This window comes from Hyalella azteca, unplaced genomic scaffold (genome assembly GCF_000764305.2).
Source record: "Hyalella azteca isolate HAZT.00-mixed unplaced genomic scaffold, Hazt_2.0.2 contig11311, whole genome shotgun sequence".
Taxonomy (NCBI): Eukaryota; Metazoa; Arthropoda; class Malacostraca; order Amphipoda; family Hyalellidae; genus Hyalella; species Hyalella azteca.
Genome location: NW_025941312.1, coordinates 1 through 13,128, shown reverse-complemented (window position 1 = coordinate 13,128; position 13,128 = coordinate 1). Strand labels below are relative to the sequence as shown.

The window sequence follows — 13,128 nt, the reverse complement described above, 5'->3', positions numbered from 1 at the left end:
CACTCTTGTCACGCCACTCTTGTCACGTCACTCTTGTCACGTCACTCTTGTCACGTCACTCTTGCCACGTCACTCTTGTCACGCCACTCTTGTCACGTCACTCTTGCCACGTCACTCTTGTCACGTCACTCATGTCACGTCACACTCTTGTCACGTCACTCTTGTCACCTCACTCTTGTCACGTCACTCTTGTCACGCAGGGACGCAGTGCGCGGAGGTGCCACAGACGAGGAGCTGCTCGCCCTCGTCGGCGCCGCCGTCAGAGGCAAGAAGAAGCAGCACGCAGGTCTGGCCTCTAGAGAATTACTCATGGCTTCACTATCATATAAATGCCTATGGCTTCACTATTTTTGAAATACCTATGGCCTCACTATCATAAAAAAACCTATGGTTTCACTATTTTTGAAATACCTATGGCCTCACTATCATAAAAAACCTATGGCTTCACTATTCGCAGGATGTCTCATAGCAGGTGGCTGCACTCCACTATTGACCGTGTTGAAAATACTGTGCAGGCATGGCCGTCCTGGCGACGCAGAAGAACAGGCCCATGATCCTCATCGGTGGGTAGCCTCCTGCTCTTACCCTCCTTCCTGTGAGTTGTGGTCGTAGCCATCACTACCCTCACGCTCCTATACCCTCACGCTCACTACCCTCACGCTCACTACCCTCACGCTCACTACCCTCACGCTCATTACTCCCTCCTACGTTCCTCATTGCACTCCTTATCACCTCTGAAGACATTGTGCGTCTGTCGCATAGAAGAATATGCAACATGAAGAACGTAAGCGCCACCATTGCCTGCATTGCACTCTGATATTATAAGTGGTAGAGATACTCAGGCCTTGTAAATACAGGGATGGCTGGGATGTATGGATGGTTTGAGTGGCACGCCATGTGAGGCGTAGAGAAGAAGTGTGGCTATCTGCTCGACAGGAGGGGGCAATTTCAGCGGGGACGTGGTCGATAGAGCTTCGTGTTTTTTTTTTTTTTGTGTGTAACAAATTTATTGAAACAGAACGTTCTTCCATTGTAACAGCAATATATTTATGGAATCATTTCAACGTTAGTCGTCATGGTCGTTTTTTAAAGTTTGACACAACTAAGAAGTGGGCGAATAACTTTGAACAAATTGATGCTGTGAGACTCGGGACTGTTTAATGAGCTGATTAAACAGCTCACGTCCCGCCAAACCGCATATTTGTTCGTTGAGCAATTGAAGCCCTCGACACTTAAATGGACCGTCGGCTTGTTCATTTGCTTGACACAGACGGTCGTTGTGTTGCAGGGTAGGCACTGGTTCATTAACTTTTCGTGCCGTCTTTGGTCTCAATATTGTTAAGTCAGATTTGTTTGTCCACTTCATTATCGAGTCAAACTTCTGAGCACGAGAATGACGGCAACATTGCAATGATTTTGCAGACTTCTCTGCATTTTAATGGCAGAAAACTGGTTTCAATGAATGTTTTGCACACACACACTCGATTGTCTATCGACCGCGTTTAAGTTGCTACAAAAATTCCGTCTCTTGCCGAGGAGATACCCACACTCCTGTCTTGATGTCATCTCCACCTCACCATTCGTGCCGCTCAACTCATCCCTACTTCGCTGGCCGATCCTGTAGTTTAAAAGCCTGTTTGCCTCATGAAGAAATAATTGATTGATATTTTATGTCCGTAGATCCGTCGTGTGTCTTCCAGCCGACGTCATCTCTCCATGAGGAAGGCTCATCAGTTTCTTCCCGCACCCGCATGGATATCAGGCAGCTGACGTCATCTCTGCAGATGGATGCTCCTGGCATCTCTTTATTTTTTTGTCCGCGTTTGGATCCTCCCCAGCTGGGCTCCACTTCCTCGGCGTACTACGGCACACAGTCCCTGAATGGGTTTTCTTCAGTAGGTGTTCGGCACTCTTCTCACTCTTCCCTTTGTCATACATCTTCCTCTCCACATACTTCCTCGTTGTCACATTTATCTTCGTCGTCACATACGTCATCGCTTGCTCTGTCCAGTTCTTATAATTTCTTTTCATCGTCGTCTTGCCGCTCCTTATTCTCAGCCCCTATTCCTCGTCACGATTTTCCTGACGTGCGCCACATGTCCACCGAGTCCACGTTTGTCTCCGCTAATGTGCTCAGCCACGTGGACGGTCGTGGTCAGGCAGCCATGGTGGACGTGAGTGGCAAAACCACGACTCTGCGGTCGTCTGTGGCCGTGGCTACGGTCCAGGTTCCATTTCATTGCTTTCAACTCATCAAGAAAAACAAGATGAAGAAAGGCGACGTGCTTGTCGTGGCGCGCATTGCAGGCACCATGGCAGCCAAGCACACTGCTAGCCTCATCCCCCTGTGCCATCTCCTCGCCCTCAGCCACGTCCACGTGGACGCTGAGTTGAGTGAACACGAGGACTATCAATGGGCTCCTCAGGGCGAAGAGGTTCCTTCAGATGCCGGCAGCAGAGCAGAGAATGCCAATGATCCCAACTTTTCACAACCTTCCTCTGCTTCTGAATTTATTACAACTGCAGCTGGGGAGCCCCTAGCACCCGACGAAGGTCGTCCCTGCTACGTGCACCTGAGGGCGCGGGTGAAGTGCTCAGGACCGACGGGTGTGGAGATGGAGGCGCTGACGGCTGTGAGTGTTGCGGCGCTGACAGTGTACGACATGTGCAAGGCGGTCACCCACCACATCACCATCTGCGGCGTGCGCCTCGTGGCCAAGCAGGGCGGCAAGAGCGACTACCAGGCACCGCAGTGAATTGCATCATACACGCACTGCTAACACTATAATATGGTGCAGGCACACACTGCTAGCACTATAATATGGTGCAGACACGCACTATCAGCACTATAATATGGTGCAGACACGCACTATCAGCACTATAATATAGTGCAGGCATGCACTGTCAGCACTTTAATATGGTGCAAGCACACACTGTCAGCACTATAATGTTGTGCAGGCGCGCACTGTCAGCACTATAATATGGTGCAGGCACGCACTGTAAGTAGATGGCGCACAATAGCATCACACGCCGCTGCTGTACTTCGGCATCGCACGGCCATTTAACATTCCGTAGCTTAATATAATAAGTTGGCAATGTCAGGAGAATAGTTAACTGAACTCGCCTGTTACATGACATAACAATTAATCGTTATCTTGCAATTTTAATGTTACATTACTTTATTTCATTTTTTTTTTAAATTGATTACAAACTTTTATGTATTTTGATAAATGGATATCATGTGCTTAGACCTTCGGGAGTATGGCTGGTAACAGGTGTTTAAATGATGTTTTAGAAACAACGAGGGGCTTCAACATTTTAGCGAACTTATTACAATCGAACACAATCGATTGATGGCAGCTCTGAGGCGTACATCCTGCTACTGAACAGCAATAGAGCAGAATTGCGATTACGCAAGAGTATCTTTTGGGCGTGACTCAATGCCTCCTACCTGAGTATGAAAGTGCAACTGTTCATAACTTCTCCAATGTTTATTATATTATATCCTATTACAGAATATTTTACGTACTTTTACTTAGATTTATAAATATATCTTTGTAAACACGCTTTACTTTCGGTGCTATTCCAGGCCTTCTAAGCGGACTTGGGTTCCTTGTAAACGAATTGCCTTAGAACGACTGCATAATATACGGGGCTAGCTCAGTTTGTTAGCATTAGTGCCTTAGCACGACTGGAAGACTAGCTCCGTTTGTTAGCATTAGTGTTTGTTGAGATTTTTGGACTACTATTCTGTTGATTCGTTGTTATGCTGGTAATGCAATGGATGCTGTTGAAGAAATCTACCTAACTATTTGCCACCGGGCCTGAGCTGCTACGACTTAATTGTTCAAGAGCTACTTCGCTAACTGTAACATACAATTACCGAGTCAGGTCTACCATTAGGTATGAGCGCTTGCAGCTCAAGCGCCGCGGCAAAATGTAATTATTATTACTTATAAGGCTGCTCTGTTCAACATACTATTAGACATCACGCCTCTTGTCACTATCAAAAGTGAGGGTTCTGCGACCTCACAATCACTCGGCCTTTTTGACGGCGCATAGTCGTCCACGGAGAGGGAAGGGCAAGCGCCTTACCGACAGCACGAGTTCACGTCAGCATATGAATGCTCGGACTCCAGCAATCAACCAGGCTGTTCCTAAACCTTGTCGACTCTGAGTTTTCAGCGCTAGACTGCCAATTGCTGTATGTAAGACGGCCGATCATGGCTGGCCGCCGCTTGTCTGGTAGCCTCAAGGTCGCGTCGAGTTGTACCTGACACGGCTACTTCATGCGCCCTGTCAAACATAATTGCGAGTTGGGCTGTGTTCAACGAGTTTGCGTTGAACTGTGTGTTCAACGAGTAAATTATTGCAAGCTTTTATTCAGTATTCATTTTCCTCCTTACATGTGCTAGAAGGGGTCATGTGCCAACCTCATGATGGGTGTCGTGACGGCAGCATCTCGAGTCCGGGTGTCTCTGCAGTATCTCCACCTGCCCATGTGTAGCTCAATTTTCCTAGATATATCACATGGCATCCTCATCTCAAAAGAATTCAATCGTCATTCTTTTTAGAAATCCAACGTTGAAGGAAGAACAGTGTTACAATTATGTCGGAACTGAGAATAGTTTTTGTTTTCTCGTATTGTTGACGTAGAACGTATAATTGTCCAGCAGAAAAAAATGGAAGTATAAAATTCTACGGATTAACCAAGTACGTTATTTAAAACAGTAAATTTACGAGATCGGCATAGTAAGGACGAGCTAAGAGGAAAGGCTGATAACAAATAAATGCTCCAAGAAGGAAAAGTGAGGTATCGGCCGTGGGGCCACATTGGACTAGTCTTCAGAGGCTCCCGCAAATTTGAAAAGAAAAAAGAAAAGTGAGGTGAAAGATAGTCCTGAGGTCACGAAGTGCCATTGGCGCCTCGAGCAACTGCAGCTGGAGAAGCAGTTGTTAGCGTACAACCTCGTCGAATTAATTCAACTGAGGCACATATGGCACTTTGGCTAAGTGAAACCCTGGCTTCCACTTTGACCGCCGCAGCTCTTCTTGTGATTGATTTTTCTATCAGCCTCCCTCTCAGTTTTATTTATTTTCCTATTTCCGATGCAAAAAACTATGCGTGGAAAACATGTTATGAAAATCCGTGTCAGAAGTATCCGAGCTGTAGACCCATGTTGATTACCACGGGTAGACCGATGTTAATATGTGAAATATTAAGCACCTTTGGTTGCGAAAATGGAGCTAAAACTTAGCGTATAGCACAACACTACGTATATGAAAACGAAGCGGTCAGCCAAATTATTTCAGAAAGCAATTAGCTAGCCAAAATTGTCCGTGCGGTCACTTTAGTGAAACTCTACAGATTAAATTTTATTCTAAAAGTTTCAAATGACTTTTTATCAGATAAATTTTTCATGATGCGTATGAATGAGATGTCATGCAATATTGTCACTGAAGAAACTATCTAAAAATTTTTTCTCATCTCAATCTTTGCCATTTCAAATTAAGGTTCAAAACTTTTATAGGTTGCATGTTGAAAAATTATATTTTTGTTGTCAACATTGGACTTAAAAATCCCCGCCATTCATTGAGGTTGGCTGCCCTGCAAACGCCGCAACTATTTCGTTCCTATTGTTTTGAGGTGATCGTTGTCGCAGGTGTGTCGTGTGGGAAGTTGTGACTCCTGTTATATTTACACTCTAAAGTTTCGCATAGATTAGAGTATAAAATGTCCGAGACCGAAGAACAGCCTGAGACCATGGATGTTGAAGACAACTCTGTGAGTATTTCTAATTCTAAGCCATCACACTTTCCAAAAAATACATGTTTTTTCATTTCCTGTGTAAAACATGCAATCACTTATCACTGAAAGTGTAGCGAAGTTGTGAATTGAATCAGCTGGAGAATTTGTCAACATCATAGGCAATAGGCAGCAAAATAAGTTATTATTGAACATAAATATAAGTATTATGAATGGTGTTTAATATATAAAGTATGTAATCAAATTTCTTCTCAACGAATTACCTACTTTAATTCTTCGAATGTATTTTGTTAGGAGCCCATTTTGGAAAGGCAAAGCCTTCAGTCTTGAAGTTAAGTTAATCTGCCCAAATTCTCTGCTTTGCCACTATGCCCACCATAGTGGCAAACCAATGATCTTTTAGAATTAGTTCATTTTTAATTTCCTCATTTACTCAAGATTTTAACAGATTTCTTATGTAGCCTATGATAATTCTTGTATCCAAGATACTTGACTGGTCTACCTAGTTATAGGACTCAAAAATGAATTCAAGGAAGTATGGCATCTTCAAACAAATTCCATATGCTATTTGTAAAGTGCTAGACGCAATATAGAAGGCTCCTGAATTTATCTGGGAATGGGGTAAAAAGGGACACTTGAAATAAAACTCAATTTTAAACATTTGAAGCATACAGAGTGTACTCACCTATTACCAGCAGCACTACAAAGTCCTCCTCTTCCTTTTAGATGTAATGTAATGACAAGGAGCTCAGCAAACTTTTTTAGGGAGTGACCATTGCATTGCCATTGAGTGACCTGGAGGCTGGATGTTAGGAGTTCTGCCTATTATCCAGGCTGTTCTGCTCCCCAAGAAGATTTTATTTAAATTTAGATTCGTGCTTCAATTTAAAATTTAAGCAAAAATCTTTGTGATTAGCCTATATTTATCTTAACTGTGCTGAGTACACTGGCCTTTGCTAACAGAGGATCTGATGTAAATGCATTTACATCAGATCCTCTGATGCCCTAATTACCCCCGAGGCCCGAGGGGTGTCCCTTTTTACCCCGTCGTGCGGAAATGGCTGCCATTTTTTTTGGAGTGAGGTAAGCAAATTCAGTCAATTACTTGTACAAGCAGACACCTGTGTGCAACTTTTATGTAAGTAAAATTTTTTAGTACGGTGAATATTTTTTTGCTCCAGACCTTAGTAGAAGTACTTTTCCAAAATTGCACTTATCACACTTTTTTTCACCAATTTTTTAGAGATAGTAAAACGTTTGGTTTTTTGACTAGCTAATAATAGATGATAAAAATGTTGAAGTTTACGCCACTATTTTTAGTTTTGCAGTATTTGGATTAGTTTAGCTGCTACAACATTTCTATGAAATGTGGGACGCTCGTCTTACTTTACCCGGCCTGTCCCTTTTTACCCCGTTTGATGGTATAACTAATGTTTATCTATTATGTTATACAGAGTAATTGTAACTACTAACTATTATTTATCTATTATGATATATAGTATAATTATAACTAATGTTTGTCTATTATGTTATACAGAGTAATTGTAACTACTAACTATTATTTATCTATTATGATATATAGTATAATTATAACTAATGTTTGTCTATTATGTTCTTGCAATGAGATGGTGAATTGTATAGTCTTGCAATGAGATAGTGAATTGTAATAGTCTTGCAATGAGATAGTGAATTGTAATAGTCTTGCAATAAGATAGTGAATTGTAATAGTCTTGCAGTGAGATGGTAAATTGTAATAGTCTTGCAATGAGATAGTGAATTGTAATAGTCTTGCAATAAGATAGTGAATTGTAATAGTCTTGCAGTGAGATGGTAAATTGTAATAGTCTTGCAATGAGATAGTGAATTGTAATAGTCTTGCAATAAGATGGTGAATTGTAATAGTCTTGCAATAAGATGGTGAATTGTAATAGTCTTGCAATGAGATGGTGAATAGTAATAGTCTTGCAGTGAGATGGTAAATAGTAATAGTCTTGCACTGAGATTGCAAATCGCAATAGTCTTGCAATAAGATGGTGAATTGTAATAGTCTTGCAATGAACCTGCTGAGGGTTGGCCAGTCATTCCTAGCAGACATAGATATAATTGAAAGCTGTATCATCTGCCAATATTATTGTATGGCTGTTGAATGTTTTTTTAGTGTTTGTAAGCACCTAGCTTGTGACATGAATGCTTGCTTTTCCTGGTTGGTCAATATTCACCGATGTCTGAAATTTAGATTTCATTTATATTGAATTAGAAAGTGTAGTTTGGATGAATTGATGTTGTGATTTGTGTGTATATATATTTGAAGTAATTAGTCATGGCAGTGTGATCATTCGTCTGCTCTGATGAAATAATTTATCAAATATAATGATGAAAATTGATCAACTGTCATGATTAATTAACTGCAATGATCAAATGTAATGATTTATTAAGTCCCATAATTGATCAAGTAGGTATAATGTGATGCATCACCAAACATGATGCTCCTAAATTGATCTTTGTTTTGCAGGAGACGGACAGAGGCAAGCGCTTTGACTACCTGCTGAAGCAGACAGAGATCTTCTCGCACTTCATGGCTGGCATGAGGGATAAGGCACCCTCATCGCCACTCAAGTGCAAGCCTGGACGACCAAAGAAGAATCCTTCCGAGAGGAAGGCATCTGCAGGAGAGTGAGTTTTGGCAAGAGCAGCCTGCTCGTGCTGCTTACGGCACCTAGTGGTTATGTCTTGCCAAGAGCAACCTGCTGGTGCTGCTTACAGCCTCAATTGTTCTGTTTTCCTTTAAATTATCTATATTTTTTTTCTAAACATTGTTCTTTGTGCATCATCAACCTAGTATGTGAAATAACTTTTGATATCACTGATACCAGGTAAATTGTTTACAAGATTTCTGGTACAAATTCCCCACAATGTTTTTAAAGAAAATTTTCAGCCAAAAATGAAAATAGTATAACTGTTTTATAGCTCATTTGGCCTTCCATGTGGCAAATTGATGAAGGCTAATTTGACTGAACTTTTATTTTAATGGCTGGCTGTTTCTCGTCTGGATGGTTCAGTTCAACAGCTGGGTTAAGAATCGTCAGCTTAATTTCACCTACATTTAGGGCACATAAAAGTACAGTAATTTAATTTGACTATACTTTGTTCCCATTAATTGTTCCCAATTTCTGAATATACAATAAAAAGAATTGTAGACCATAAGCCAGCTAACAATGAATTTGTGTCATAATAAGCTGTTCTCACTGGGGTGTGTGTTACGACAACATTTAAGCTAGTGTGTCCCTAACAACATTGTGTTGGCAGCCACCGGCACCGCATGACGGAGCAGGAGGAGGATGAGGCCCTCCTGGCGGAGAGCTCCAAGAACACAAAGCTCATCACCCGCTTTGAGGAGTCCCCCACCTACATAGAGGGGGGCGAGATGAGGGACTATCAGGTGAGTCATAGTTCCTCACCATCAGTTTGTATACACATGCCAGGTTGTCTCAATAGATCTCCTTTACTAATTAATCTAAGACAGTCGAGGATGTTAGAGCAGTAGAAGTTAGTTTTAATATGAGCATGTTGAAAATAGCAAGGATCTCTGCAGTTCTGCATTTCAATCTTCAAAGTTATACAAATGATAGTTCAAATTGTTATTTAGTATACAAGCTTGACTCGGCCATTAAGCAACTGCGTGTATACTGCACTGCATTAGTTGGCCACACTGCGTTGTTATGGAGCTTTATGCCCTACAGATCCGCGGGCTGAACTGGATGATTGGGCTGTTTGAGAATGGCATCAATGGCATCCTGGCTGATGAGATGGGGCTCGGCAAGACCCTGCAGACCATCTCGCTCATGGGGTGCGTCATGTCTAGGCAATACTAGCTGGATCAACTTTATATTGGCCTTATGTTTGAATGAATATTGTTGTCTTTTTCTCACGTCCTGATCATGCAAACCTTAACTCTAATAACTCCTACCCTTACATTGCAAGTGCATCCTACATCCCTGACGTGTCACGTGTGCAGGTACATGAAGCACTACCGCAACATCAACGGCCCCCACATGGTTATTGTGCCCAAGTCCACCCTACGTAACTGGGAGAACGAGTTCAGGCGCTGGTGCCCCAGCATCAGGGCCGTGTGCCTCATCGGCGACCAGATTGCCAGGGTCAGTTCTTGTCTTCAATTTTCTATCATCTATATCTTCAAACTTTGATTTATAACTTTCATTGTTGTCACCATACTGCTCGTGCTGAGTGTGTCAAGTGATGAGTCAAAGGCGAATGGTAGGAGGGCTGGAGCGCCCTCTGCTGAGGTGCTGCTCGCGCTGTGACCAAATGTTTGCTCTGATGTTTTATGCTCTTTAAAATAATTAATTTAGGCATCATGCTTGTTTGGCCACCTTGCTGAGTAAGTCTGCAGCCACTGAGGTTTACTTAGCCGTGAGAGTTGAAACCTGCCAGGATAAACACTGGAAAAACGATTTTTCATTTGAGTGAAGCATTTGCATTCTGGACTTGGGATTACTTGACTCCAAATACTTGTGTAATGGAGTCAATAATATTTGTTTTGTACATCTCTTTACGTATGCCTAAATTTTGCAGTTGGATTAATGAACAAACTTTATGAATGATTGCATCTATAATCCTTAGGCAAACTTCATCCGCGACGTGATGATGCCCGGCGACTGGGACGTGTGCATCACCTCCTACGAGATGTGCATCAAGGAGAAGAGCGTCTTTAAAAAATTCAACTGGAGGTAGATCATTTGTGATGTCCACTGCTGAGTGGGTTACCTCCATAACTCAGTGTACAGCTTACCACTGTTCATGCTCAGTGGTATATTAATTATAGGTACTGCATTTGTAGTTGTCTGCTGCTCAGGTGCCATGTGTCTGACGTGTCTGCTGCTCAGGTGCCATGTGACTGACGTGTTGACTTGACGTGTCTGCTGCTCAGGTGCCATGTGACTGACATGTTGACAGAAGTGTCTGCTGCTCAGGTACCATGTGACTGACGTGTTGACTTGACGTGTCTGTTGCTCTGGTGCCATGTGACTGACATGTTGACAGAAGTGTCTGCTGCTCAGGTACCATGTGTCTGATGTGTCTGCTGCTCAGGTGCCATGTGACTGACGTGTTGACACGAAGTGTCTGCTGCTCAGGTGCCATGTGACTGACGTATTGACACGAAGTGTCTGCTGCTCAGGTGCCATGTGTCTGACGTGTCTGCTGCTCTGGTGCCATGTGACTGACGTGTTGACAGAAGTGTCTGCTGCTCAGGTACCATGTGTCTGACGTGTCTGCTGCTCAGGTACTTGGTGATCGACGAAGCTCATCGCATCAAGAACGAGAAGAGCAAACTGAGCGAAATTGTGCGCGAGTTCCGAGCCTCGAACAGACTTCTGCTCACCGGCACGCCTCTGCAGAATAACCTCCATGAGCTGTGGGCCCTGCTTAACTTCCTCCTGCCAGAGGTTTTCAGCTCCTCCGAGGTACACTTCTGCTTGGGTTTCATATTAATGATCTTAGTTGGTATGGTATGAGTATATTGTAATTCCATAAATAAGATCACTTGCAGGAGGAAGTTGGTAACCGGAATTTTTTTCTTAGCGGTGCTTGGCATTAAAGCCATTCTCTTCTTATCAATTTATGTGAAGAGCTTGGCTTGACTGACATTTTCTTCTTGTCAACTTGTGTCAAGAGATTAGCTTGAGGGAAATACCCTTCTATGCAAGTAATGTCAAGAGCTTGACTTGAATTACTCACTTTTCTTATGCTACATCCAAGACCAGCACATTCTCGGTCAACACAGCCTAAACAATGGCCTATGAAAGCTGTTCCCTTGTCCTTGTATTTGGTTGTATTTGCAATCTATTTGCAGGATACGTGAAAAAATAAACCAATAATATCAAATACAATCGACTCAATACTAATTTATTTAAATTTCATGTGTCTCAGTGGTTGTATGTTGGCTCAGGATTGTATGGATGTTGTAGCAACTGTCTCCAGAACCAAGAGGTTTTGTGCCTGTGTGGGGTGTGGTTTTGTGCCCCTTGCCTCCTGAAGGAAAGGGCTTCATATTCTTTGTAAGTTTAGTTATGTGTGTTGAGTTGATGCTAACCTCTACGATCAACAGGATTTTGACGCTTGGTTCAACTCTGAGAGTTGCTTGGAGGACAACAAGCTGGTAGAGAGACTGCACTCTGTGCTGCGGCCCTTCCTGCTGCGTCGCCTCAAGTCTGACGTTGAGAAGAAGCTCCTGCCCAAGAAGGAGACAAAGATCTACTTGCCACTCAGCAAAATGCAGCGCGAGTGGTCAGTTTTACCATATTATTAGTGTTTAATGTCAGGTGTGATGATTGTAATTTTTAATGAGTGCAAGAAAGTGATCATTTTACACGAGATGGTGACCCATGTAAAAGTAAACTTGGAAGACTGCTTTAGTCTTTTATTTTAGTGAGAACTGAATCCTCAATCTTTCACAAAAAATATTAACAGTAGTCGATCTATAAAATACATATTAACTCCAGCGAATCACGATGATGTTGTGGCCACCTAACCTCAAATGTCAGTTACTTGATTTTTTCTTCTAATCGCTCATACGACGTAAAGCACGAGTGATTAACATTGGTGGTATGAACAAGTGTACAAGTTCTATGCCTCGACTTGAGTTTTGGAATATCACCTTGGTTCCTTAACAACATTCTGGTTCATGAACTCCATGATGGTTCATGAACGTCATGATGGTTCATAACCGCCATGATGGTTCATGAACGCCATGATGGATCATGAACGCCATGATGGTTCATGAACGTCATGATGGTTCATAACCGCCATGATGGTTCATGAACGCCATGATGGTTCATGAACGCCATGATGGTTCATGAACGCCATGATGGATCATGAACGCCATGATGGTTCATGAACGCCATGATTGTTCATGAACGCCATGATGGTTCATGAACTCCAGGTACACGAAGTAACTAACCCCTCCCACGCAGATACACAAAGTAACTAACCTCTGCCACGCAGGTACACGATGTAACTAACCTCTGCCACGCAGGTACACAAAGGTGCTCATGAAGGACATCGATATCGTGAACGGTGCGGGGCGCGTGGAGAAGATGCGCCTGCAGAACATCCTCATGCAGCTGCGCAAGTGTGCCAACCACCCCTACCTGTTCGATGGTGCTGAGCCTGGGCCTCCCTACACCACTGACTACCATCTGGTGGGTTATAGTCAAATGGGGTAAGACAGGATCGCAGCCTTCATGGGGTAAGAAAGGACCAGCCCATATCATGCATTCTAATTGCACTGAATTTAATTTGATAGAAGAATATGTTAGAGCAATCATTGCATGTCATTTCAG

At 42.8% G+C, this 13,128-nt stretch overlaps 2 protein-coding genes across 2 annotated transcripts in view; both read left to right on the top strand.

Moving 5' to 3' along the window:
• LOC108674490 (molybdenum cofactor biosynthesis protein 1) overlaps positions 1-3,697 on the top strand; it is a gene marked incomplete in the record, with an annotated part of 12,360 nt that extends 8,663 nt beyond the window's left edge. The window contains 3 exon segments of the mRNA XM_018162445.2: positions 201-286; positions 516-563; positions 1,681-3,697. Coding sequence (XP_018017934.1) covers positions 201-286; positions 516-563; positions 1,681-2,756 — 1,210 coding nt within the window.
• A 1,912-nt stretch (positions 3,698-5,609) lies between these two features.
• On the top strand, positions 5,610-12,987 carry LOC108674489 (SWI/SNF-related matrix-associated actin-dependent regulator of chromatin subfamily A member 5; the record flags this gene model as incomplete). Its single annotated transcript, XM_018162444.2, has 9 exons — positions 5,610-5,785; positions 8,280-8,440; positions 9,074-9,206; positions 9,508-9,614; positions 9,783-9,924; positions 10,409-10,515; positions 11,070-11,250; positions 11,895-12,073; positions 12,822-12,987. Coding segments are annotated over exons 1-9 (1,227 nt in total), but the record flags the coding sequence as incomplete, so codon positions are not given.
• Between the last annotated feature and the right edge of the window lie 141 nt (positions 12,988-13,128).